The sequence below is a fragment of the Melanerpes formicivorus genome, unplaced genomic scaffold, assembly GCF_026170545.1.
Source record: "Melanerpes formicivorus ecotype bairdi unplaced genomic scaffold, bMelFor1.0.p_v2 SCAF_57, whole genome shotgun sequence".
In the NCBI taxonomy this organism is placed as follows: Eukaryota; Metazoa; Chordata; class Aves; order Piciformes; family Picidae; genus Melanerpes; species Melanerpes formicivorus.
In genome coordinates, this window is record NW_027142409.1 from 392,605 (window position 1) to 415,329 (window position 22,725).

The 22,725-nt window shown below is 40.3% G+C and overlaps 1 protein-coding gene across 1 annotated transcript in view; it reads right to left on the reverse strand.

Moving 5' to 3' along the window:
- Positions 1–454: 454 nt before the first annotated feature.
- Positions 455–22,725, reverse strand: part of WDR35 (WD repeat domain 35) — a 71,006-nt gene continuing 48,735 nt past the window's right edge. Inside the window, 12 exon segments of the mRNA XM_068161297.1 lie at positions 455–660; positions 1,516–1,756; positions 2,379–2,611; positions 6,059–6,129; positions 8,055–8,342; positions 10,515–10,625; positions 11,824–11,956; positions 13,146–13,292; positions 14,971–15,174; positions 16,177–16,331; positions 18,725–18,794; positions 19,539–19,683. Coding sequence (XP_068017398.1) covers positions 513–660; positions 1,516–1,756; positions 2,379–2,611; positions 6,059–6,129; positions 8,055–8,342; positions 10,515–10,625; positions 11,824–11,956; positions 13,146–13,292; positions 14,971–15,174; positions 16,177–16,331; positions 18,725–18,794; positions 19,539–19,683 — 1,946 coding nt within the window. The 3' untranslated portion in view covers positions 455–512.

Below are 22,725 nucleotides of genomic sequence, written 5' to 3' on the forward strand. Positions count from 1 at the left end.
AACAGTACTAATGTATGCCTAAACTTCTACCATGGCACTAGTAAAACAGAGGTAGGAAAACATACACAATAACAGGATCGTAACTACTGTGGCAACATTTAAACTCAGGAATTGCTTCAAAAAATTGAATTCTGAGAAAATCCAGTATTTCCTATGCAACCTCAGAAATGGGAGTTTGCCCCGAGTGAAATGTATGAAGATGAACCTACATTCAATTCACATGGTTTTGAAACTAAGCTCAATTTAGAAGTAGAAAAGAATGGGTTTACGTTAAACTTTTGTTAAAAAATAGTCTGTTCATACAGTCTTCTTCACAGACATGGAAGCAGTAAATGTTTCTCATGTGGGTTTTCTGCTTTTGTTTTGCTGTAGGGTTTTCTAAATGTTTCTCCAACAGCAGCACTATCGGTTACAGTACCCAAGTTGTACTGTCAAACATAGTACATTGAAAACATTTTATAGGATTTTTTTTGAGACATAACAGATATGAGGACAAAGTCCTTTATTCTCTGCTACACTATGCTGTAGCACAGAGGACAGAACTTATATTTGGTTGCTTCTTTGGCTTTCATACAGTACTTGCATAGACTGCACATCCAGAATTCATACTCCAGGATTTGGTCTCCTGTTGCCACACACACAGGAAGTTTCAAATCTACACTGTTTAAAAGAAAAAAAAAAAATAGTAAGTAAAGCTGAAAGAATAAAAGCATAGTTTTAAAATAGCAATAAAGACTTGTTTTGCAGACATTTGCAAACCATCATAAATACTTAATGTGTTCCTACAGCTAGTTACAAAACTTAAGATGCTCATCCATAAGACTGCTTCTTTATTCAGATGTGTACCACTTTTGGATTAGAACACTTCACTGATAACATAGCCAGGTATGTCAGTCTTCACACAGCAGAACATACATCCCCAGAACAAGATAGTCAACAAATATGGACCAGTAGATCCAAAAAAATAAGTGAAAAGAAGCAGTGAAGGTTATATGAAGGTAAGGCCCAATTAGACATATGCATTGCTCTTCCTCTGAAGAGTCAAGATGAAAACCACTAGTGAGATTCTGGACATCTGTACAGTAAAATCAGGCAGGTTAAAATCCTATTCATTACAAAGAAAACTGAGTCACAGTCAATTTCCATTCTCACAAATTCAGTGCTTTTAGCAAGCGATATGTTAAAGGACACCATTGTGGGTACAGCTACTCCAAGGACTTACCTCTTTAGGTGTGCCCTTCATATTCTATTTTTTTTAATTAACATTTTCATCTTCTTGTTCCATGCAGATTCAAGTAATTCACAAAACACTGGAGACTGACTGGTTAACAATGGCTAAACATTTACTTGTTAACATTTGCATCACACCAGAATGGTGGCATCATTCTGAGCAGTATTTGATCTAAGCCACAAAGCACCAAATTAACTTGGTCACAAAAAACCTGATAAAACCCAAAATACAGACAACAGGGGGAAAAATGCTGACATTACAGTGCCATTCAAATATAAACCCACCTCAGGTGAACATCATCCACATCAAATTTTTTGTTATACTTTGGGCTATGTCTCATGAATATCTCTAAAGCAAGATCTTCATACTGTTGCCTCTGCTCTGGCCTAAGAGTTTCCAAGGATTCTAGATTAACAAAGGGTTTTGAACAAATATCAAATGCGCTATTTGCACATGCACAGAGTGCCAAAAGGGAATAGATTTCAACTGCAGGGATAATGTCTTCATAATCTCGCAAATGAAGGGCTAAAAAATTAAAAAGATAAAAACAAAACCCAAGGAAATTATTACATGCCTTTTAGAGAAGTGCAAGCATCTGTCTGAAATGTTTGCTACTAATAGACAGTATTAAATCTTACAAATGGGACACAATGACCCAAAATATTTTCATTTACATGACTATGAAGCGTGTGTGTTTCAACACTTTAAAAACATAGATAAAAATAAGAGGATTTGACTGGGAAATTAAAAGTGTCTTTTGTTAAAAAACACATTAGAAGTATCTGAAATGAACCTTCATTACTTGGACAAAATATAAGGCATTATGTGCCTCTCTAACTCCCATACTTTTAGGAAGCTCTCCAGGGAGGTCTGATGTCAATTCAGGCACGTGTTATAATTTAAAGAAAGAAACAAAACATCAACAGAATATCTACAAATATTGTCCCAATTTAACCAAGTTAAATTTGCATTGTCACCAAGAAAATATTTTCCAGGTATCTTGACTTCAGCTATATTCACTTCATTATATGCTTTTGTTTTAAATTCTTTGCATCTTGCAAGAATTTAAAAAAAAATGAGCTGACTATAAATTAAAGTGTATATTCTGAGGGTCTCTAAAATTAGAATGGTTTCTTTAGAGTCCTACCTGTTTTAAGTGCTGCATCTACAGAACCTTTATAGAGTTGTCTTTGTGCAAGTATGAAAAAATATTACGCCTCGGCTCCTCGCCAAACATTGTCTGCAAAGCGATTAGTTGAAGAAAGAATATCTTCTTCTAGCAAGCCAGCCAAAGCTGAACCAGCCTGAAAACAAAGCAGTATCACAAGTAATTTTTTATATGAAACAGATACAGCAGGAAATGGGGGTAAATGAAAAAGACTTTTTCATACTCAGTGATTACACCACTGTCTGTGTTAACTAGGGGAAATATAAATATATGGACCTAAAGTGAACAGTGTTAGACATTTGTCACCGGCTGAGGCTGTCCCCTTAAGAAAGGGAATATGGTGGACGGAAGTTGATAAACAAAAAGAAGGATCTAAACTAATTTCATTGGTAGAGTGGGAGGAAGCACCTTCTGAACTGGGAGTGCAGGAGGGTATCGTGGGCAATCCGGCACTTTTATCTTTAGTCTTTCTTCCGCTTCTCCTTCGGGCAGCAGCTTGCAGCTCCTGGGCTTTCGGCCAAGGCTTTGGCCTTGAAAATTGAAACTGATAAGGCCTGTATTAACTGCTTTCCAATTAACACACAACTGCTTATAATTTTTTTCTTCTTCTCTCTCTCTGTTCTAACCTGCTCTGGGGAAAAGGGGAGAGAGGGAGAAGCGGAGGTGGGGAGCCCCCTCAGCAGAGGGGGAACTCTCATTTCTGTGCTACTTTACTGTATATCTTTGTATATATTGTAAATATTGTAAATTTGTATATATTTCCCAGCATATCCTATATTGCTTTGTAAATATACAGCTCCACTACTTTGCCAATTCAGCTGTGAGGTTTTTTTTCCCTTTCCCTTCAATTTTCTTTCCCTTTACTTTACAGGGGGGAGGGAGGAGGCTTCTTGGCCATACCCTTCCAACCCTCGACAATTTTTTTTTCTTGGCTTACCCAACGAGCGGCAGATAATTAGTTTAATTTATTACTTGAATGATTTAGTGTTTTCTAGCTGAATTAGCAAACATGAAGGTGTTGTGGTTTGTGGAGCGATTATTCTTCTCAATTTTTGGGGCTCTGGTTTACAGATATAGTTTGGGTTTGATTTTGGATTACCTGGGTAAGTATTTGGTGCGGACAATTTATCTGTGGGTTATGTATAGAGTTAGACTATGGTATGGAAAATGTGCGGATTTATTATGGCCAGCGAGATACAGGAATGTTACCTCCACCACTCTCTCAATTGAGATAAAGGGTTTTAGGATTCCACCTGAGGAGAGAGTAACTTTAGGTGATGCCTGGGATCCAAAGGTGATTTATTTCATGTCTATAATTCTGCTGCTGGTGATAATTATCGTGTATCTCCTGATTTCTTTGCGGCGAGAGAGAAAGGTGTCCAGAGCTTGTTTTGCTATTCAAAAAAGGTCAAAAAGAAAACACCGTGGCTCTGGATCAGTCCCAGAGTCATCCAGTGATGAAGAATGTGCAGAATCTCTGTCAGTTAAAAAGAGGGCTAAAAAGTTAATTGGTAAAGCAGCTCTAAATGACTTTGCTGCTGATTCTGGCAAGCTGCCAAGGGCGGCAGCTGGTATCAACATGGCGCCTACTCCTTCTACTCTTTCTCCTCCTCCTTCTTCTCCATCAGCCATTAACGGAGCAATGTCACTTCCGCCCACTCCCTCGGTGGGACCGGAAGTCACTGCCCCAGCAGCTGATTTATATCAGGACCTGTCAGCTTCCATTAAGGTGGCTATAAATTCAAACACAGCTCCATTTAAGGTGGCTGTTTTAAAGACTAGAGGTGCAAAGGCCAAAGATGGAGAAGGAGAGCTGGAGACTGATCCTGGTGAGGGGCCCTCTACTCTAAGAAATCCTGCTGAGGAGGAAGAGAAGGTTTGTTTTAAAGATCTAGCTAACCTAGTGAGAGCAAAGCAGGATAGAGATGAAGATAGGAAAGGAGCTGGCAAAGCTGGTTCTCAACTTAAAGAGATCCTTGAGAAAATGACAGCAGGATTATTTGGACAAAACGTTCAGGGAGAGGAAGAAGATGATATTTTAGAGTGTTCGTCACCACGTGAGGTATTGCGAAATGTCCGTAAAGATTTCACCAGGGCAGATAAGGAGCCAGTTCTAGCTGGGCTTAGTAGGTGTTATGATACAGGTGCTCCAGCTCTAACAGTTGGAGACAAGTCAGCAGCTCAGTTAGGAACTCTCTCAAGGGATAATGGAATAGATAGACATCTAGGCAGGGTTCTCAGTAAGGTTAATCTGTGGATACGCCTTTTATTGGCGGTTGCCCTGAGATATCCTTCCCGAGATGATCTTCCATGGAATCCTAAACCCTGGACTACCATAGATGAGGGAATTAAGCGTTTGAGACAATTTGCTGTTAGAGAGCTACTCTATGGTGAACATGAAACTCTGAATCCTGATGACATTCCTGTGGGTATTGGTCTTGCTAAAAAGATCATCAGGTTTGCTCCTTCTAATTATGCAAACATTCTGGCAAGCAGAATTGTGTCAAGAAATTATGGTGGAGCTTCTCCTACGGTTGGCCAATTCAGTGCTCAATTGAGACAACTGGAGGATAGCATGACACGTGTTTCTTTGGTTTCAGCCATTGAAACTCTGTCTGGAAAAATTGACAATTGCATGAGAGAGTTAAAGGATGAATTTAGAAATTCCATATCCCAATTGGCACAGAGGGATAATTTCAATTCTTCCTCCAGGTGGATACAAGTTTCATCTGTGAGGAATACACGTCCTCCAAGGAGGTCATTCCAAAACAGGTCATTCCAAAACAGACCACCAAGGCAATCACGTAGAACTATTTGGATAACTCTGCGTGATCAGTTTGGAGAGAACATGAACAGGTGGGATGGCCAACCAACTTCTAATCTTTTCAGGAGACTGAGGGAATTGCAAAGTGGCAGAACCCGAGGTAGCAACACCAGAAGGGTAGCTGTTACTTCCACAGTTCCCCAGAATAACTCTAGTACCTCTAACAGTGGCTCCAGTTATAACATGCAAAGTTATAACCCTGCACACTATGTGCAATGCACATGTGTGCATGTTCCCCATAACTAGGGGTGTCCTGCCTCCCGCCAGGGGGAGGAGAGGGATAACAGAGATAATAGAATCTATTGGGATGTGTACATCCAGTGGCCTGGCACTTCACAATTTCGGAAGTACAGGGCCTTGGTTGACACAGGAGCTCAGTGCACCATAATGCCATCACATTATCAGGGGTCAGAATCTATAACTATTCTGGGAGTCACTGGTGGATCTCAAGAGTTAAGTAAGGTGGACGTTAATATAAGTTTAACGGGTAAACAGTGGAGGAAGCATACAGTTGTGACTGGACCTGATGCACCTTGTATTTTGGGAATTGATTTTCTGAGAGAAGGGTGTTTCAAAGACCCTAGAGGTTACAAATGGGCTTTTGGAGTAGCTTCTATAGAAATTGATGGACAAGAATTAAAGCTGTCTGCTAGACCTGAGCTTTGTGATGAATCTGCAGTTGTGGGACAACATAAGATACAGGACATTAAATTGCCGGTTGCCTCACAGACTGTGCATCACAGACAATACAGAACCAACCGTGACTCTTTGTTGCCCATTCAGAATCTGATTCGTCAGTTGGAAAGTCGGAAATTCGTCAGCAAAACTCATTCACCTTTCAACAGTCCAGTGTGGCCTGTACAGAAGCAGAACGGAGACTGGCGTCTGACGGTAGACTGCCGAGCCCTGAATGAAGTGACACCACCTATGAGTGCAGCAGTACCAGACATGATGGAGCTACAGTATGAGCTGGAATAGAAAGAGGCCAAATGGCATGCTACCATAGACATTGCTAATGCATTTTTCTCTATTCCCATAGCAGAGGAATGCAGGCCTCAGTTTGCTTTCACCTGGAGAGGAATCCAGTACACTTTCAACAGATTGCCAATGGGCTGGATCCACAGATCAAGCATCTATCATGCAGTGATCCACGTTGCGCTGGAGAAAGGCGGTGCTCCAGAACACATCCAGTTCATCGATGATATCATCGTCTGGGGTAAAACTGCTGAGGAAGTCTTCGAGAAAGGTAACAAAATCATTGACGTTCTTCTGGATGCAGGTTTTGCCATCAAGTGAGACAAGGTGAAAGGACCTACCACAGAGATTCAGTTTCTGGGAGTGCGGTGGCAGGATGGACACCAACACATTCCAGTGGACGTGGTAAATAGAGTCTCCACCATGGCAAATCCCACAAACAAGCAAGACACCCTACGTTTCTTGGGGATAGTGGGATTTTGGAGACTGCACATTCCTGGATACAGTCAGATTGTGAAACCCCGGTATGATGTGACTTGAAAGAGAAACCACAGGGACCTGAACAACAAGCAGCCTTTAGAATAGAATAGAATAGAATAGAATAGAATAGAATAGAATAGAATAGAATAGAATAGAATAGAATAGAATAGAATAAACCAGGTTGGAAGAGACCTTCAAGATCATCGCGTCCAACCTATTACCCAACACCACCTAATCAACTAACCCATGTAACCAAGCACCCTGTCAAGTCTCCTCCTGAACACCTCTTTGACCAGATAAAGCAAGAGGTAGTTCAAGCAATGGGTCTGGGACCTGTCCGAGATGGTCCAGGCATTAAGAACATTTTGTACACGGCTGCAAGTGACAATGGTCCAACCTGATGCTTGTGGCAAAAAGCTCCAGGTGAGACACGTGGACAACCTCTTGGTTTCTGGAGTCAAGGTTACAGAGGTTCAGAGGCTAATTATACTCCAACAGAGAAAGAAATTTTAGCTGCCTATGAAGGAGTAAAAGCATCTTCTGAAGTGATTGGAACTGAATCACAACTTCTTTTAGCTCCCAGATTACCAGTTTTGAATTGGATGTTCAAAGGCAAAGGATCCACACCACATCATGCCACAGACTCAACATGGTCGAAGTGGATGGCTCTGATAACACAGAGAGCTCGAATGGGAAATCTTGAAAGGCCTAGTCTAGTGGAGGTGATCTCAAGTTGTCCTGAAGGTATCAACTGTGCTAAACCGCCAGAGGAGAAAGTAACTCGTGCTGAGGAAGCTCCTCCTTACAATGACCTTTCTGATGATGAAAAGAAATATGCTTTGTTCACAGACGGTTCCTGTCGTCTTGTTGGAAACAAGCGAAGGTGGAAGTCTGCAGTGTGGAGTCCAACACGCCGAGTTGCAGAGGCGAAGGATGGAGAAGGAGAATCCAGTCAGTTTGCAGAGGGAAAAGCTGTCCAGCTAGCTCTCGACGTAGCTGAACGTGAGAGATGGCCAAAGCTTTATCTCTACACCGACTCATGGATGGTAGCCAATGCTCTATGGGGTTGGCTAAAGAACTGGAAGAAGAGTGGTTGGCAGAGGAAAGGAAAACCCATTTGGGCAGCCGACCTGTGGCAGGACATTGCTGATCGAATCGAGAGAATTTCAGTGAAAGTGAGACACATCGATGCTCACATTCCTAAGGGCAAAGCTACTGAGGAACAGCAACACAACCATCAGGCAGATCTAGCTGCAAGAGTTTCTCAAGTAGACATGGACTCTAATCTTGATCTCGACTGGAAACACCGAGGTGAGATATTCTTAGCTCGGTGGGCTCATGATTCATCAGGACATCAAGACAGAGATGCAACATACCAATGGGCTCGTGACTGATGCATGGACATTTCCATGGATGCTATCACACAAGTCATCCATGACTGTGACATTTGTGCTTCTATTAAGCAGGCGAAACGACTTAAGCCCTTGTGGTATGGTGACAGATGGTCCAAGTACAAGTATGGTGAAGCTTGGCAGATTGATCTTTGAGAAACTGGGAAAAATATTTAGCACAAGCAACCTGGCTGGTAAATAGTAGAGGTTCAGTGAACCGAGCTGGACCTGCACATTCAGATTTGCTACGGAAAGTGGAAGGTGATAGAGTTCCTGTTGTTAGAGAAAATAATCTGATAGGTAAAACTGTTTGGGTATTTTCACCCTCAGGAGAGGCTAAACCTGTCCGAGGGGTGGTTTCAGCTGAAGGTCCGGGTCACACTTATTGGGTAATGCAGGAGAATGGTGAATTTCAGTGTATACCACAAAGAAATTTAACTTTAGCTGAAAGAGGTTAACTTCGAACTGCTGTACAGCTACATCGCGTCCAGAGGAAGAATCAATGAGGAATCTACGGTGCACGAACCCTGAGATCCCTGAGAGCCCTGAGTCGACTAAGAGACCCTGAGAATCCCTGTTTCCCTTTTCTTTGCTTCGTCGGCGAAGAAATGAACTGTTTTCCATGTTTCTCATTTTCTGATTTTCTTGGACTTTTGAATCATCTACATCTGGGCATAGCCGGAATGGACTATGAACTTTACTCACGAACTGTAAATGTCGTCTTGGATTGGATGGACAGTATGAACAGCCAATGAAATTGTTTAGAAGGGGTGGACTGTCACCGGCTGAGGCTGTCCCCTTAAGAAAGGGAATATGGTGGAGGGAAGTTGGTAAACGGAAAGAAGGATCTAAACTAATTTCATTGGTAGAGTGGGAGGAAGCACCTTCTGAACTGGGAGCGCAGGAGGGTATCCTGGGCAATCCGGCACTTTTATCTTTAGTCTTTCTTCCGCTTCTCCTTCGGGCAGCAGCTTGCAGCTCCTGGGCTTTCGGCCAAGGCTTTGGCCTTGAAAATTGAAACTGATAAGGCCTGTATTAACTGCTTTCCAATTAACACACAACTGCTTATAATTTTTTCTTCTTCTCTCTCTCTTTTCTAACCTGCTCTGGGGAAAAGGGGAGAGAGGGAGAAGCGGAGGTGGGGAGCCCCCTCAGCAGAGGGGGAACTCTCATTTCTGTGCTACTTTATTGTATATCTTTGTATATATTTTAAATTTGTATATATTTCCCTGCATATCCTATATTGCTTTGTAAATATACAGCTCCACTGCTTTGCTAATTCAGCTGTGAGTTTTTTTTTCCCTTTCCCTTCAATTTTCTTTCCCTTTACTTTACAGGGGGGAGGGAGGAGGCCTCTTGGCCTTACCCTTCCAACCCTCGACAACATTTCATACAGTGCACAGGCAGAATGTATGGTGCAGATTTTCAAAGATAAATATTACATATATGTGTACAAATATATTTTGTGCACATCTACAGACTGGTTCATAGCTTGGATTAATACTGCATTTCAACACCAGATCTCTTAAAACTGTTTAAACTATTTCATTTGTGCATATGAAGATGAAAGTGTGAGCAAACAAAAAACCATTTGCTTCCCCTATGTCTGGAGATGTCTCCCTACTAAATTAATAGCAAACATAGCTTAATCTAATCACAGATCTCTCTTTGGGATTGATACTTACTCCTAAGTGACGGGAAAGTGCAAGTCTTGCAGGGAAAAAAAACCCAGAGTTCCTGAGTACAGTTTTCATAGTTACAGTGAAAACATTAGGAAAAAACACAGTAAATTTAGGAAGAAAACCAGCTACTAATACAAATTACTTAAATGTTTTTAAATAATACTTTAAACAATATGTTTTCATGGAAGAACTTGGTTCAAGGAAGGTTTTCTTCGTAGCAGGAAAAAAATAATTAAAAAATAAAAGCCATAATAGCCTCACATGAAGATAGCTTCATTTATTCTGTGTAGGTAGTATATACCAGAATGCAGAAGCAAACAAGCAAAAACCATAAAAACAAACAAACAAACAAAACCACCACAACCAAAAAATCAATGCTCTACAAATACATTCAGATTTGTATAAGGAAGGGTGGGATGTGGAAAATGAGCAGAGAGAAGCTCTCCAGTCTTCCTCCCATTCCATAAGAAGGCCACATCGCCTGGCTCTACAAAGGCCACAATGTCTGTATACTGAGCATCCTTACCATGCTGAACCCATGACACATGCACACACAGAAAAGCACTGCTGCACATGGCTTTGTCCCTCCTAATTGTCTAATCCTAATTTCAGATAACTGCTTTAAGTACTGAAGTATGACTTTTCCAGAAATTATGCTGAATAATCAGACACTTAACAAGGACTTGTATTTAATTGGGCATTAGAATAGAAATCTCACTGTTACATTGATATGGATAAAGCAGATTATCTACTATTGGTTTACCTGGTTGAGATGTATACAGGTATCTACTGCATCCTTTGGTTGATTACACTTAAGAAAGGCTGACACAGCTTGGTCACACATCTCCACTCTTACAAACATACGAGCTATGTCCTGCAAAAAAACATCAGCACCATATTAAATTCATTTCCAGATATTCAGTACATTGCATAACAACTGCAACACTATTATATTCTTGTTAAATATAATTCCAAGAAGTTGGTAGAATGGGTTGTGGCTTCATGGATTCTGTGAAGATACTGTTGCAAATCTTTAAAACTGTGTGCTGCTTTCAGGCAGTGCTTACTTTAAACAAACACAAATAAAATACACACAAAAGTCTACATGTTTTTCTTTCAAATCAAATACCAGAAGGACTGCACTCTCACTATTTAGAGTAGTTCACAGAACTTTGTTATTAGAAAGAAGTTACAAAGAAAGTCTTGCTTTGTTCAAACAACTGGAAATTGCATTAAATCAGCCTGTTTGGCATTTTCCATGAATTTTGTAGATTGATCAATCATGTCATAATTTTAAGTTATCTATTATTTAATCAGTCATTTCAGGCTATATCACCTACTTTCCCTCCTTTCAGTACAGTATCTTCAGTTTTCATTGTACATTAGCATTCTCACCAGAGCTACCATGGAAGAATTTAAACCCATAACCAGGAAGAATTGTGGGGGGAGTGGTGGTGAAATCCTAGTGTAGACTAAGAAACAAGATAAAAGTAACTGTCCAACCATAAGGAATGAACTATTAGGGAAGCAAAGCTATTTTAAAGAGAAATGCTGTGATTTGGGAAGGGGAGCAGTGAATTATCTATTGAATCATAGAATCAATAAGGTTGGAAAAGACCTCAGAGATCATCAAGTCCAACCTATCACCCAACACCTCATGACTAACTAAACCATGACTTCAAGTGCCACATCCAATCCTTTTTTGAACACCTCCAGGGACGGGGACTACACCACCTCCCTGGGCAGCACATTCCAATGGCCAATCTCTCTTTCTGGGAAGAACTTTCTCCTCACCTCAAGCCTAAACTTCCCCTGGCACAGCTTGAGACTGTGTCCTCTAAAATGATTGCCCATGTTGCCAAAAAATCATGATGAATAATCAGGTCTTTCTGGGGAACCTGAACAGTAGGAGAAAGGAAGAATGATGGAATATAAAACAACAGTAACACTAAAGATTGACACCAAAATAACACCATTGTGCTTTAGTGAGTAGGTCATATACCGTGTCCTCTCTTAACCCTCAATAAATAGTTAAGCATAAGACAATGACAATTAGGGTGCTCTTTGCTTACAGGAAGCAATTTATTATTCTCTGGAAGAGAGTTAGCTAGATTCTCTAGTCCTTGGTAGTCCTCTAGCATGTAGTAACATTCAGCTAAACATTCCTGGTTTCATCCTTGTACATAATACTGTGCAGCATTGGACCTAATAATAAAAGAAAGAAAATAATTTTTAAAACATGTGGTGGGTCCTGATATATAAACACAAGTACAGCTTCTCATTGTGTAAGCCTTTGTATTTGTAAATTTAAAATTACATTATTTTAAATAGGTAACTGCTTGAGGAAGCTTTCACAGATTTCTACTGATTTCCTAAAAAGTTTACTTAAAGTAGTAACATAATGTTAGGAAGTCAATAAATATTAAAACTGCATTCTCATATCTGCACAGACTATGGCTGACAATGCACAACAACTTAAAACTAAATTTTCAGAAAAGGCCTTTACTGTTGTGCCTCTGTTATTTAAAAGGAACAAACAAACAAAATAAAAACAAGCATTAAAGTCTCAAGACCATTCTCTAAAGTTACCTAAAGCATCTAAAAATCACATTTCAAAAACTAATCATAAGTTTTCAACTGCTATAGGACCCAAGTTCTTTATGGTAATATAGTCTGGGTAATTGCAGTATGTAAGTGGAGCTGTGGAACTCTACAGGACAGCGTTCAGGATGCTAAAAGTTTAGACTGTCTTAGAAGGTAACAAGAAAAAAATCCTGAAAGAAAATAATTTCTCTGCAATTTCTTAAGTATGAAGATGTCGCATCTGGTTTAGTAAGTACTTGACTGTAAAATGTGTTCTGGAGAAATAACATGTGCATTCACTGTTCTTAAAATCTTCCTTGGATGCCTAGTTTCAGCAATAGCTGGAGACAGATCCGGGTCAGAGAGAACTCTGGACCTTTTCAAATATTTTTTGGTTTAAGCATTCTAGAAAACTTGTGGTTAGTTTTGAAATTCACTGATATTTAATAATTCTCTCCTACTTTTAACAGATTTGGGGTTTTTTTTTGCTTGATACTTTCTGTATCCAGCCTAGTACAACCGCATAGATACTTCTCTTCCCCTCCCCCTCCTTCTTTGAAGCGGACAGACTTCTGGCAAAACAGATTTTTATCACCTTCATTCTTTAGACAGTTGATCAACAGTTCTGTTTAAAGGTACATGCCAGGATGGAAATACAAAGGTGTGAGCTAAACTTCGTAATTCCAGATTTATCCCATGTATTGAATCCTGACATCACCAATGTCTGTCCTTCCCCATAAACTAAGTCTTGCCTTCAGTCTTGTAATTTCCTTTGTAATTTCCTTCTCACTAGTTCCTCTATAGGACATACCACTTCTGATGGTCTGCAAAGTAATCTCCAATAGCATTGTGTGCTTGTTCAAGAAGGGCATCATCTGAATCACCTGAGCCACTTTTCAATAGCTGCAATACTCAAAACCAATCTCCCAGTTTTATCTGTAGCCCAATGGCAAGATCTCTAGTACACATAGGAAATAGCAGGAAAAAGTCAAAGAGACTAAAATAGCTAACAAAACATCAAAGAAAAGCACCCAAAAGTGTTTTCATGTTCATAGCCTGTGTTGCAGGCATCACAGTGATCTCAGATATCTCATTTACATATATAGTATTCCATAAAAGCAAATATTCAGATTGCTCACAGGTTCTATCACACATATGCACTGCCCTATCAGACTCCTGTGTGAGTAGCTGGAAAGACAGTTGGGCTGATGTTACTGCAGGATCCTCTTACTGTGTACACCATTCTTTAGCTTTCCTTTTTATTATTCATGCATACATATCACCCACCTTGTGTTTGTCTAGCACATTTATTCCACCTTATAGACTGATTCTATGTTACTTCTCTATGAAGTAAGTCTGCAGATGCATAGAAAATAAATGACAGAGCTAGATATACTTCTTTTAAAAATGCTCTTTTCTTACAAGTGACTTAAGGAAGGCAATAGCAAGTCAGTGCAGTCAGGGCATCTGTTTTTTTTTTTTTTTTTTAATTGTGTTTGAAAAATAGATTTCTTTCAGCCTGATTCATGGCAGGTCTTTATCAAGGTGTTTCTAGTGATGAGGAGACACCTACAGTCAATACAGAATTCCCATATTCTTGTAGCTGGGGGATATTGTAAAAAGAAGTAAGTCTTTGTCTTCTTCAGTTTCATAAAGGGCAAATTCCTCTTCATCCATGTGCAAAGGAATATGCCTTATCTAAAAATTAGTGTTGAAATACGACTGAAGTGCTTATGAGCCAGTTCACCTCTCCAAACCAGCATACTTCCATCAGCTACTTACTCAGTTATGAAATAGAAAATGCTTTAGCAACAGGCTCTAATGTGCATCTCTCCCCTACTCCTGCCTCTTCTTCCCCATTCCCGTCTTACTGGGGAAAGGTTTCTCATTCTTACAGCATGAAAGAAGAAATGCCTTTTTTCCCCCCATCATTCTCTCCCCTTTTTCTCAGATCCATTAATCAAACCTTAAAAATTTCATATGTGCATATGTGATTTATTCTTCCCCAAGTTTGATCACCACCTACAGGCTACATTGTACAATTGCTGCCTATTATTTCTCATCCTTTTTCAATACAAACAATTCTCTAGCTAATTACTTAGTGTTAATTTCTATTCCCCAGTAATACTGTTATTTTGCTTTGTCTGTTCTCATTCCTGAGCAAAAATTCCATTGATTGGTCCCCCAGTTTCATCCAGAATCCTTTCTTTCTCTCCAGAGATTACAGTTCATTAAAAACTCCGATGTTTGTGTATGTAATTGGAAAGAATGTCTACTTGGCTACTAGCTCAGAGCAACAGTACATAAATTAAACATTAGTTAAGATTGTTTGTATTTTTGGAATCTCAGTTAAAATACCAACAAAATACTTGCAAAAATAATCTATGAAAACCAGCACAGCCTCGAGCTCCTAGGGTTTTGCAAACAGTTTGGAATGTGCTGATTTACATATAGAACTGGTTATCTATGGATATAGCAAAATCCTCTCCCATCTGATCCTCTTCTGTCTTTCCAGCAACTAGTAAAGTGTCTCCAGTGCTAAAACAGCAATTCCTTATTAAGGCAAGCTTTTTTTTTCCCTTCTCTTCTAGGTTTTCTCTTTCTTTGCTGCTGCTGAGATGACTCCAAGCAATTACCTTCTGTCCATATCCAGGTACATTCTTTCAGCTTCTTCAAACCTGCTGAAATAGGCTGCCACTTCTGCTTGCTTCATTGACTCACTCTGCAGGTTGCCTAGACACTTAACAAATTTAATACCTTGATAGTCTTTGCAACGTACACAAGCTTGTTCAGCAGTCTGCAGATCCAGCTTCTGAAGAGCAGCTTCGGCCAGGAGACACCTGTGTGAAAAACAAGCTTAATAGATGGAAAGGCAGCTGTAAGGTAAATTAAGTGAGGATCCATTTAACTAGTTATTAGTTAAAGAAGACCCTCAAGTTCATCTGACATTCTGTGATTCTGTGATCTTTGTTGACAACATAGCTGTATCAAGCACACCCTCAGCAAGTTATACTGACAACATTAAGCTGTGTGGTGTGGTTGACACACTGGGGGGATGGGATGTCATCCAGAGGGGCCTTGACAGGCTTGAGAGGTGGGCCAGTGCCAGCCTCATGAAGTTCAACAAAGCCAAGTGCAGGGTCCAGCACCTGGGTGGGGGCAATCCCAAGCACAAATACAGGCAAGGTGGAGAACGGATAGAGAGCAGTCCTGAGGAGAAGAACTTGGGAGTGTTGGTTGATGAGAAGTTCAGCATGAGCCAGCAATTGTGCTTGCAGCCCAGAAAACCAACAGTATCCTGGGCTTGTGGTTAGTTTTGAAATTCACGAATGTTTAGTAATTCTCTCCTATTTTCAACTGACTTCTCCTCTACTCTGCTGAGACCCCACACAGAGCACTGTGTCCACCGGTGAAGCCTCCAATACAGGGAGGCCATGGAACTGTTAGAGGGGCTCCAGAAGAGAGACACAAAGATTATCAGAGGGCTGCCACACATCTTGAAACTGCCCAAACAAATGAACTCTAAAAAAGGTGAGGAGCTAGGCTAGCAGGGGACTGCAAAGCCTCTTTGGGCCTTCCCTCCATGCTGTAATGCTCTTTTGGAGGTGACTCAGACCAAAGAAGAGATGTTCTTAGAGGAGCAGCCTTCAATTTGCAGCTGAGCAGTTACTTTGTTCCCCCCCCCCCCCCCCTTTTTCTTAGATGATTCTGTTTAAAGTGTATATTGCTTTTGCTGGTCTCAGTTGCAGTTTTATACTGTAACATGAGATTCGTTTGAACAGGGGGAAAAAAAAAACAAACAACACAAATTTAAACAAACTTGGCTTATAAAGGGATGTTACCAAAGTCTGGGATGTGGATTGTCTTCTATGAATTGGGAAGACTCCTCAATGCCAACTTTTTCAATCAATGCTCGGCTGTCTCGTAATGACCGAATCTCAAAGTTGATGATGTAATCCTTGTTCAGGAAAGACTGAGGGAGCTGGGATTGCTTAACCTGGAAAAGAGAAGACTCAGGGGTGACCTTATCACTCTCTACAACTACCTGAAGGGAGGTTGTAGACAGGCGGATGATGGTCTCTTCTCCCAGGCACCCAGTACCAGAACAAGAGGACACAGTCTCAGGCTGAGCCAGGGGAGGTTTAGGTTGGATGTTAGGAAGAAGTTCTATACAGAAAGAGTGATTGCCCATTGGAATGGGCTGCCTGGGGAGGTGGTGGAGTCGCCATCATTGGAGGTGTTCAGGAGGAGACTTGATGGGGTGCTTGGTGCCATGGGTTAGCTGTTTGGGTGGGTTGGATTGGTTGATGGGTTGGGTGCGATGATCTTGAAGGTCTCTTCCAACCTGGTTTGGTTTATTCTAAATAAAAATAAATAAAGAGTTTATTCTAAATAAATAACAGTTCCTTTCTTCTCCTACCCCTTCAGAAAAATAGGAAGCCCAGAACATGACAGGTGCTTTAACAGAAAACACATAGAGGGCAACTATCCCTGACTTGTAAGGCCTGTAATAAATTTCAGGTATACCATAAAGTACAAAAACAACTACATGCCTGTGTATACAGAAAGTGAAAAAGGCTGAAAATACCAGAAGATATCATGAGGGTTACAGAGTTTCAACATCTTTATACATTGTTGAAATAAGGGGAGCAGCCTCTCACCAAGAAGATAGGATGTGTCTACATACTGTGCCCCAGATATACTTTTTCTGTGTTCCCTACAGTTCAGTGCATATTTCCAATAATACAGTAACAACACACTAACGAGAGGGAATAAAACCACTCATGTACAAAAAGTATAAGTAGAAGAAAGTTTAAGCATTGTGCTAAGTTACCACAGTCTTTTCCTTACAACTCAGAAATGAAGGAAAGTAATGCACACAAATCTTCTGCATTGAGATAAGGAGTTGAGATAAAAGTTTAACATAAATGAGATAACACAATGCACAACTATCTTGGCCTGTTTGAAGAAAAAGCACAGCAGAAAGCAGCAGCAAGCAGTAATCAGCAAGCTAATAAAACATACCAGGGAGCTACTTCCCTATCCCTTCCCATCCAGCTGCCATCCCAGCAGAAAAGAGCCAACACCCGAAACCCAAAACCCAGAAGCAGCAACCAGAGCAGGAAGCCTCCCATGTTACAATCTGAACTTCAAGATCCATGTCTCGGTCCAGAGAGGGAAAGAGACTCAGTTCTTATGAATATTCCCATGTTGTGAAATTAGGCACAAACAAGGCCAAAATATCGACAGCTAGACTATTTATTACATAAATAAAGTGGACATAAGAAGGGGAGAGGGAGAAAATAGAGAGGGAGAGAGAGAAGAGGAAAGGAATTATATTACCACACCCCTCACCCCCCCAAGACAGTTTGAGTCTGTGGAGGAAAGGTGCTGCAGGAGATGTTGGGTTTGTAGAGAAACGGTGCTGAGGCTTTGGCTGGAGAAGAGATGTGGTACTCTGGGCAGCCTCTTCAGCTCCATGAGTTGCAGCAGGCAGAACTTAGGACACAGAGAAAGGGTTCAGTCTGCTTCTTCCAGGCTCCACGGCCTCTTTTCTCCGGAGCAGCATTGTCCTGGGTTTTTCCTTCTCAGCGGCATGGTCCTTCTCCTGTGTTTTCCTTTTTCTTCTGCGCTTTTTTTCTGACAAGCCAGTAGTTGCTCAAGTCTTTTATACAGTTTTTAGTCCTTAGGTATGTGTCCAAGTATTGTCCCTCAGGAATTCCAAGGCCAGGAAATCATCCTTAGGTAAATATCCAGGTATCCTTCCCCAGGAAATATTTCTGTGTATTTCTGTGTGTTTGGGCAAGGGTCTGGATGGGGGGGCCCTCCGCCTCCTCTGTCTCCATCCAGACATGCCCCCACTCTCATTACACATCAGGAAACAGGTGGTGAATCCATTGTCTATCCTTTCCAGGGTACTTGATGGGTGGAAATTATCCTGTCCTGAAGGCATGATGGTGGGGTCCTTGGTCATTGTTGTAGGCCAACTGCAGTCCAGTGTTATCATGATGCAATCGCAAGGTGATTTGCATCCAGGATTGGTAGACAGGATTCCTACATGATCTTTGCACCTTCCTCACAGTGGCTCTGCCCAGCACATACCAGCTATTGTCTGGGCAAACAGCAAGTGATTTTATCTTTGTTGAGTCACACCAGGAGATCCAACTTTTAGTCTCTCACACTCCATAATAGTTTGCTCCAGCCAGCACTTTTATTTTGAAGCTGGCATGACAGCAGCATGGTATTGAATATCAGCAGCAGATTCAACTTAACCCATGACAGGTATGACCACTTCTACTGATGAAAATCTGTGAAAATAAAGGAATGCTAACTAGTTCTCCTTCAAGGCACCAGTTACACCACAATAAACTAGTTAAACACATCACTCACTTCAATAGTTTTACTGTAATCATGGTGTCCATCTGCAGACACTGAAGGGGTGTCATCAATATGATAAATCCTGTAGAAAAGCAAAGTTAGAGGACAAAGATGAGTCCAAAGAAAGCATCGTTTTTGATAGCATATAGGTATCTTCAGTCCATGGAGAAGAAATCATTGCAACTGGAAAAGAGAATAAAAGCTATGCCTGATCATATGTTCCAGTAGCATCCCTTCTGATAATGCTGCATTGTATTAATATAAAGATATGGTATTTGCCTTGACTTTTGCAGCCCCTGATAGTCTATTCCCATTTGATCTATAAACTTTCATTCAGCAGTAAGAAATCCCTGCAAACCATCAACCACCCCAACTGCCTCTTTTCAAAAGGGCACATCCATGTTTCATCAGGGTCTTCTCCATTCACATACTAGAAAATGTAAGTTATTACACCAACTACAAATAATTACTCATTATTACAGATACATGGCAAGCTACCTACAAACTGAGAGTATGGAGTAGAAAAAGTGGAGGGGGAAGAAAAAAAAAAGGCATCAAGACACAGAGCTGCATAAGAGAAGCAGGTGGCAAGCAAATGGAGACACTGACCAGGAGCTAACCCAAAGTCTAAGAGATGTGCATAACAAACACATGCTCATTATGAAAAACTGTTATGAAAAAGTAGTTAATATTGCAGGCCTGCAAAATCAACGGATCCAAGCACAAAAATGAGAAGACAAGAGTTCAGATTTTAAGCATGGGAGAATCCATCTCTATAAATGATGCTAATGCAAAGGAAGAAAAATGACAAAGCTTGAAAACAAACCTTTCTCTGCCTTCTCTTCTGGTCCGTGATACCTGGTTAATTTCCATTGCTGTGAGCTTCTTGGCCACATGATACTGCCAGATGTAAAATGCTTCTTTGGAAGCTGCTATCACATGTGTTTTGGTCATTGTAGCAAACAATGGCTCTGTTTTGAAAACCAAATGTAAAATAGGAGCAGCAAGTACTAGACTAGTTGCCAATTTTTGAACTTTTTCCCAGACACAAGATACCACATTTCTATTGGTTAAAAGCTAAAAAACAACAACAAAATAGCCCAAGCCAAACAAACCAAAAAAAAAAAAACCCACACAACCTTGCAGCAGTTGTCATTAACTGCTAAGAAATTATTACTGAGGCATTTGGGCCTTATTCATTCAGAAGAACAGAGAAATTCCTTCCAAGTTATGAATTATATGCACTCAAACCATTATAATATTCTTTGTAATACCCAGTCTTGACTGTATTGTGGCTTTTTTTTTCCTCCCTATTACAATACTTTGGTTCATATTTTTGAAAACCAGTGAATGCACATAAAAAGGCATAGAAGAATGTAGAAACCTTTCAAGTAAATCTCCTTATGTCTTCAAATTCTACAAGCAAATCATTATACTACCAGACAAAACATGCAAATTCAAAAGATTTGTGTAGCCCAGCCTGTTAGTAAAACACTGAGTCACAGAGATAACATGCTGTGAGCACAAAAATCTGATTCTTTTACAGTAAATCTTTTTTTTGTTTTTTGGATTGTAGCACAGAACAGAACTCTGGAGGGAGCTATAAGACTGCCAAAAAGAAGAATGGTGCTATGGAGACAGATCGGGGAAGACTGGCTGAACAGATTTTCCTTCTTTGAAACCAAGAGAATTATATAAGCTACCTGATGGCTGTAGAATAATTTTTAGTGTAAATGTAAATGCTGGATAAGCAGGCTTACGGATGGTGAGCAGTGAGGAGTAGAGTTCTTTGCATTAGATGCAACTCGGTGTATTTCACATACTTGTAACACAATAATTAGTCACATACAACTGAAAGATACAGTCTCCTCTGTTTCATTAACAGTATTCATAAATTCTATGCATTGGCTTTGTTCTTTTATTACCTTGTAGCTGTACATGCCATAATAATGCTTTTATCCTTTAAAAATGAAACATGATAATCTCTTATGAGGGAATAAAGTTTTCTCTTTCTTAGATAACACAACTGTAGTACTAAGCCCATATTTGGACTTAGTTTAGTCAATGCTTACTTTACTCCAAGACAATGCTAAACCAATCCCACAAACAAAAGCCATGGGCATTCCTCAGACTCACCAGGTGGCTCCCCATTTGACTTACTTATGCACATGTCAAAATACTCCAATATGGGGGGAAAAAAAGGATGTTCACATGAGCTCTGTTGTGATCCAGAAACAAGATGGCATCACATCTATGTTTTATTCAGAAGAATGCAATCAAGTACGTGTTTTATGAACATACCTAAGATTTAAACTGATTGTTGATGTCAAAAAAACCCACATACCAACCCCTGACATATTTCCCTGCCACTTCTTTTCTATCATCTCTAGCAGCAGATTGACCATGGAGTAAGTTGGATCAGTTAATTCATCTAACTGACCTCAAAATTAAATAAATAAAAGATTAGTTTAAGTTGGATTAAAGGGGAAAATCACAAATGCTGGAGAGGGTAGGAATGAGCAGCAAGTATGGAGGGCAGGGACTTCCCTCTTTGCAACAGCAGGGTAAACGATGACTGAATTTAAGCCAAATGTGAAATTGCAGAGAGAGGGGTATACAGAATGCAGACACCATCATCAGGATCAGATCCATTCAAAAACTCATCTGGAGGAGCAGTATCTGTATGTGGGAACCACTGCTTTTACAAAATTGCCTATACAGTTTAAACAATTGCATAGGACACAAGTAGGACACAAGGGATTGTTTTTGAGAATTGCTTTAGCATTTCATACTGGACAGTCATTAATGAAGCAAGCACACACAAAAACTTACAAACCTTAATCACTGGGCTACACTAAAATGCTCCTAAAATACTTTCCTTCTTGGCTGCATAGCAGCATAGAATCAACATGAGGAAAGGATGTCTTCAGTTTTGGCTATTGCTGAGGCAGAGTAAAAAAGAATGAGATTTGTCCTTTCCTGGGAATGGAAAGATCCTCATTTTGATCCCATCAGGCTGAGGAAGATCTAAAATCCCTATCTAGTCTAACTACTTTGTTTCCTTTAGTGTAATTAAGTATCATCTTATACAGTGGCCTTGATTTAGCTTATTTGGGCATCAGTGTCCTTCAAATAATTTGTGTTCTCACTATTAAGCAAACAGGAAAGGAAGCACCTTTAGTCAGCAAGAGGCAAGAGATATGGATCAGCATTTCCACTTCATAGAAGCTTACCATGCTAAACACATGAACTTCAGAGACTGTCTAGCTCTTCCCATTGATTTTGCTGATAGCTACCTTCAGTATTAATGTCTTAATACTTAATTTTCAGACTTTAAAAATATGTACAGAAGATATCTAAACAGGTGCCTTTACTCTTCAGTGATGAAATACGGGAAAGGATTAAAAGACACCATCCCATCAAAACAAACCCAATGTGAAATAGCTGCCCTTTAAGTTTTCTCTAACCATTCCTTTTCTTCTCACCTCATTTCTCTTCACTGTTCCCTCATAAGACCTCCTCGCAGAAGGAGAGAAACTTTATTTCTTACATATACAGGAATTTCAAACAACTTTCTGCGATGTCTGTGTTTCATCCACACTCACTCCATCTCACTTTAGAAGTTAGAAAACACCTGCTTTCATGTTTAATATTCTTTTTTTACAAATACTAGACGGAAAACAAATTTAATTCATGACTCTATATATATATATATATATGACTACATGACTATATTATGTTGACTTGCTGGAACGTGTCCAGAGAAGGGCAACAAAGTTGGTGAGGGGTATGGAACACAAGCCCTATGAGGAGAGACTGAGGGAGCTGGGGCTGCTTAGCCTGGAGGAGAGGAGGCCCAGGGGAGACCTTATTACTCTCTACAACTACCTGAAGGGAGGTTGTAGACAGGTGGAGGCTGGTTTCTTCTCACAGGCAACCAGCACCAGACCAAGAGGACACAGTCTCAAGCCTCAAGGAGGTTTAGGCTGGAGGTTAGGAAAAAATTCTACAGA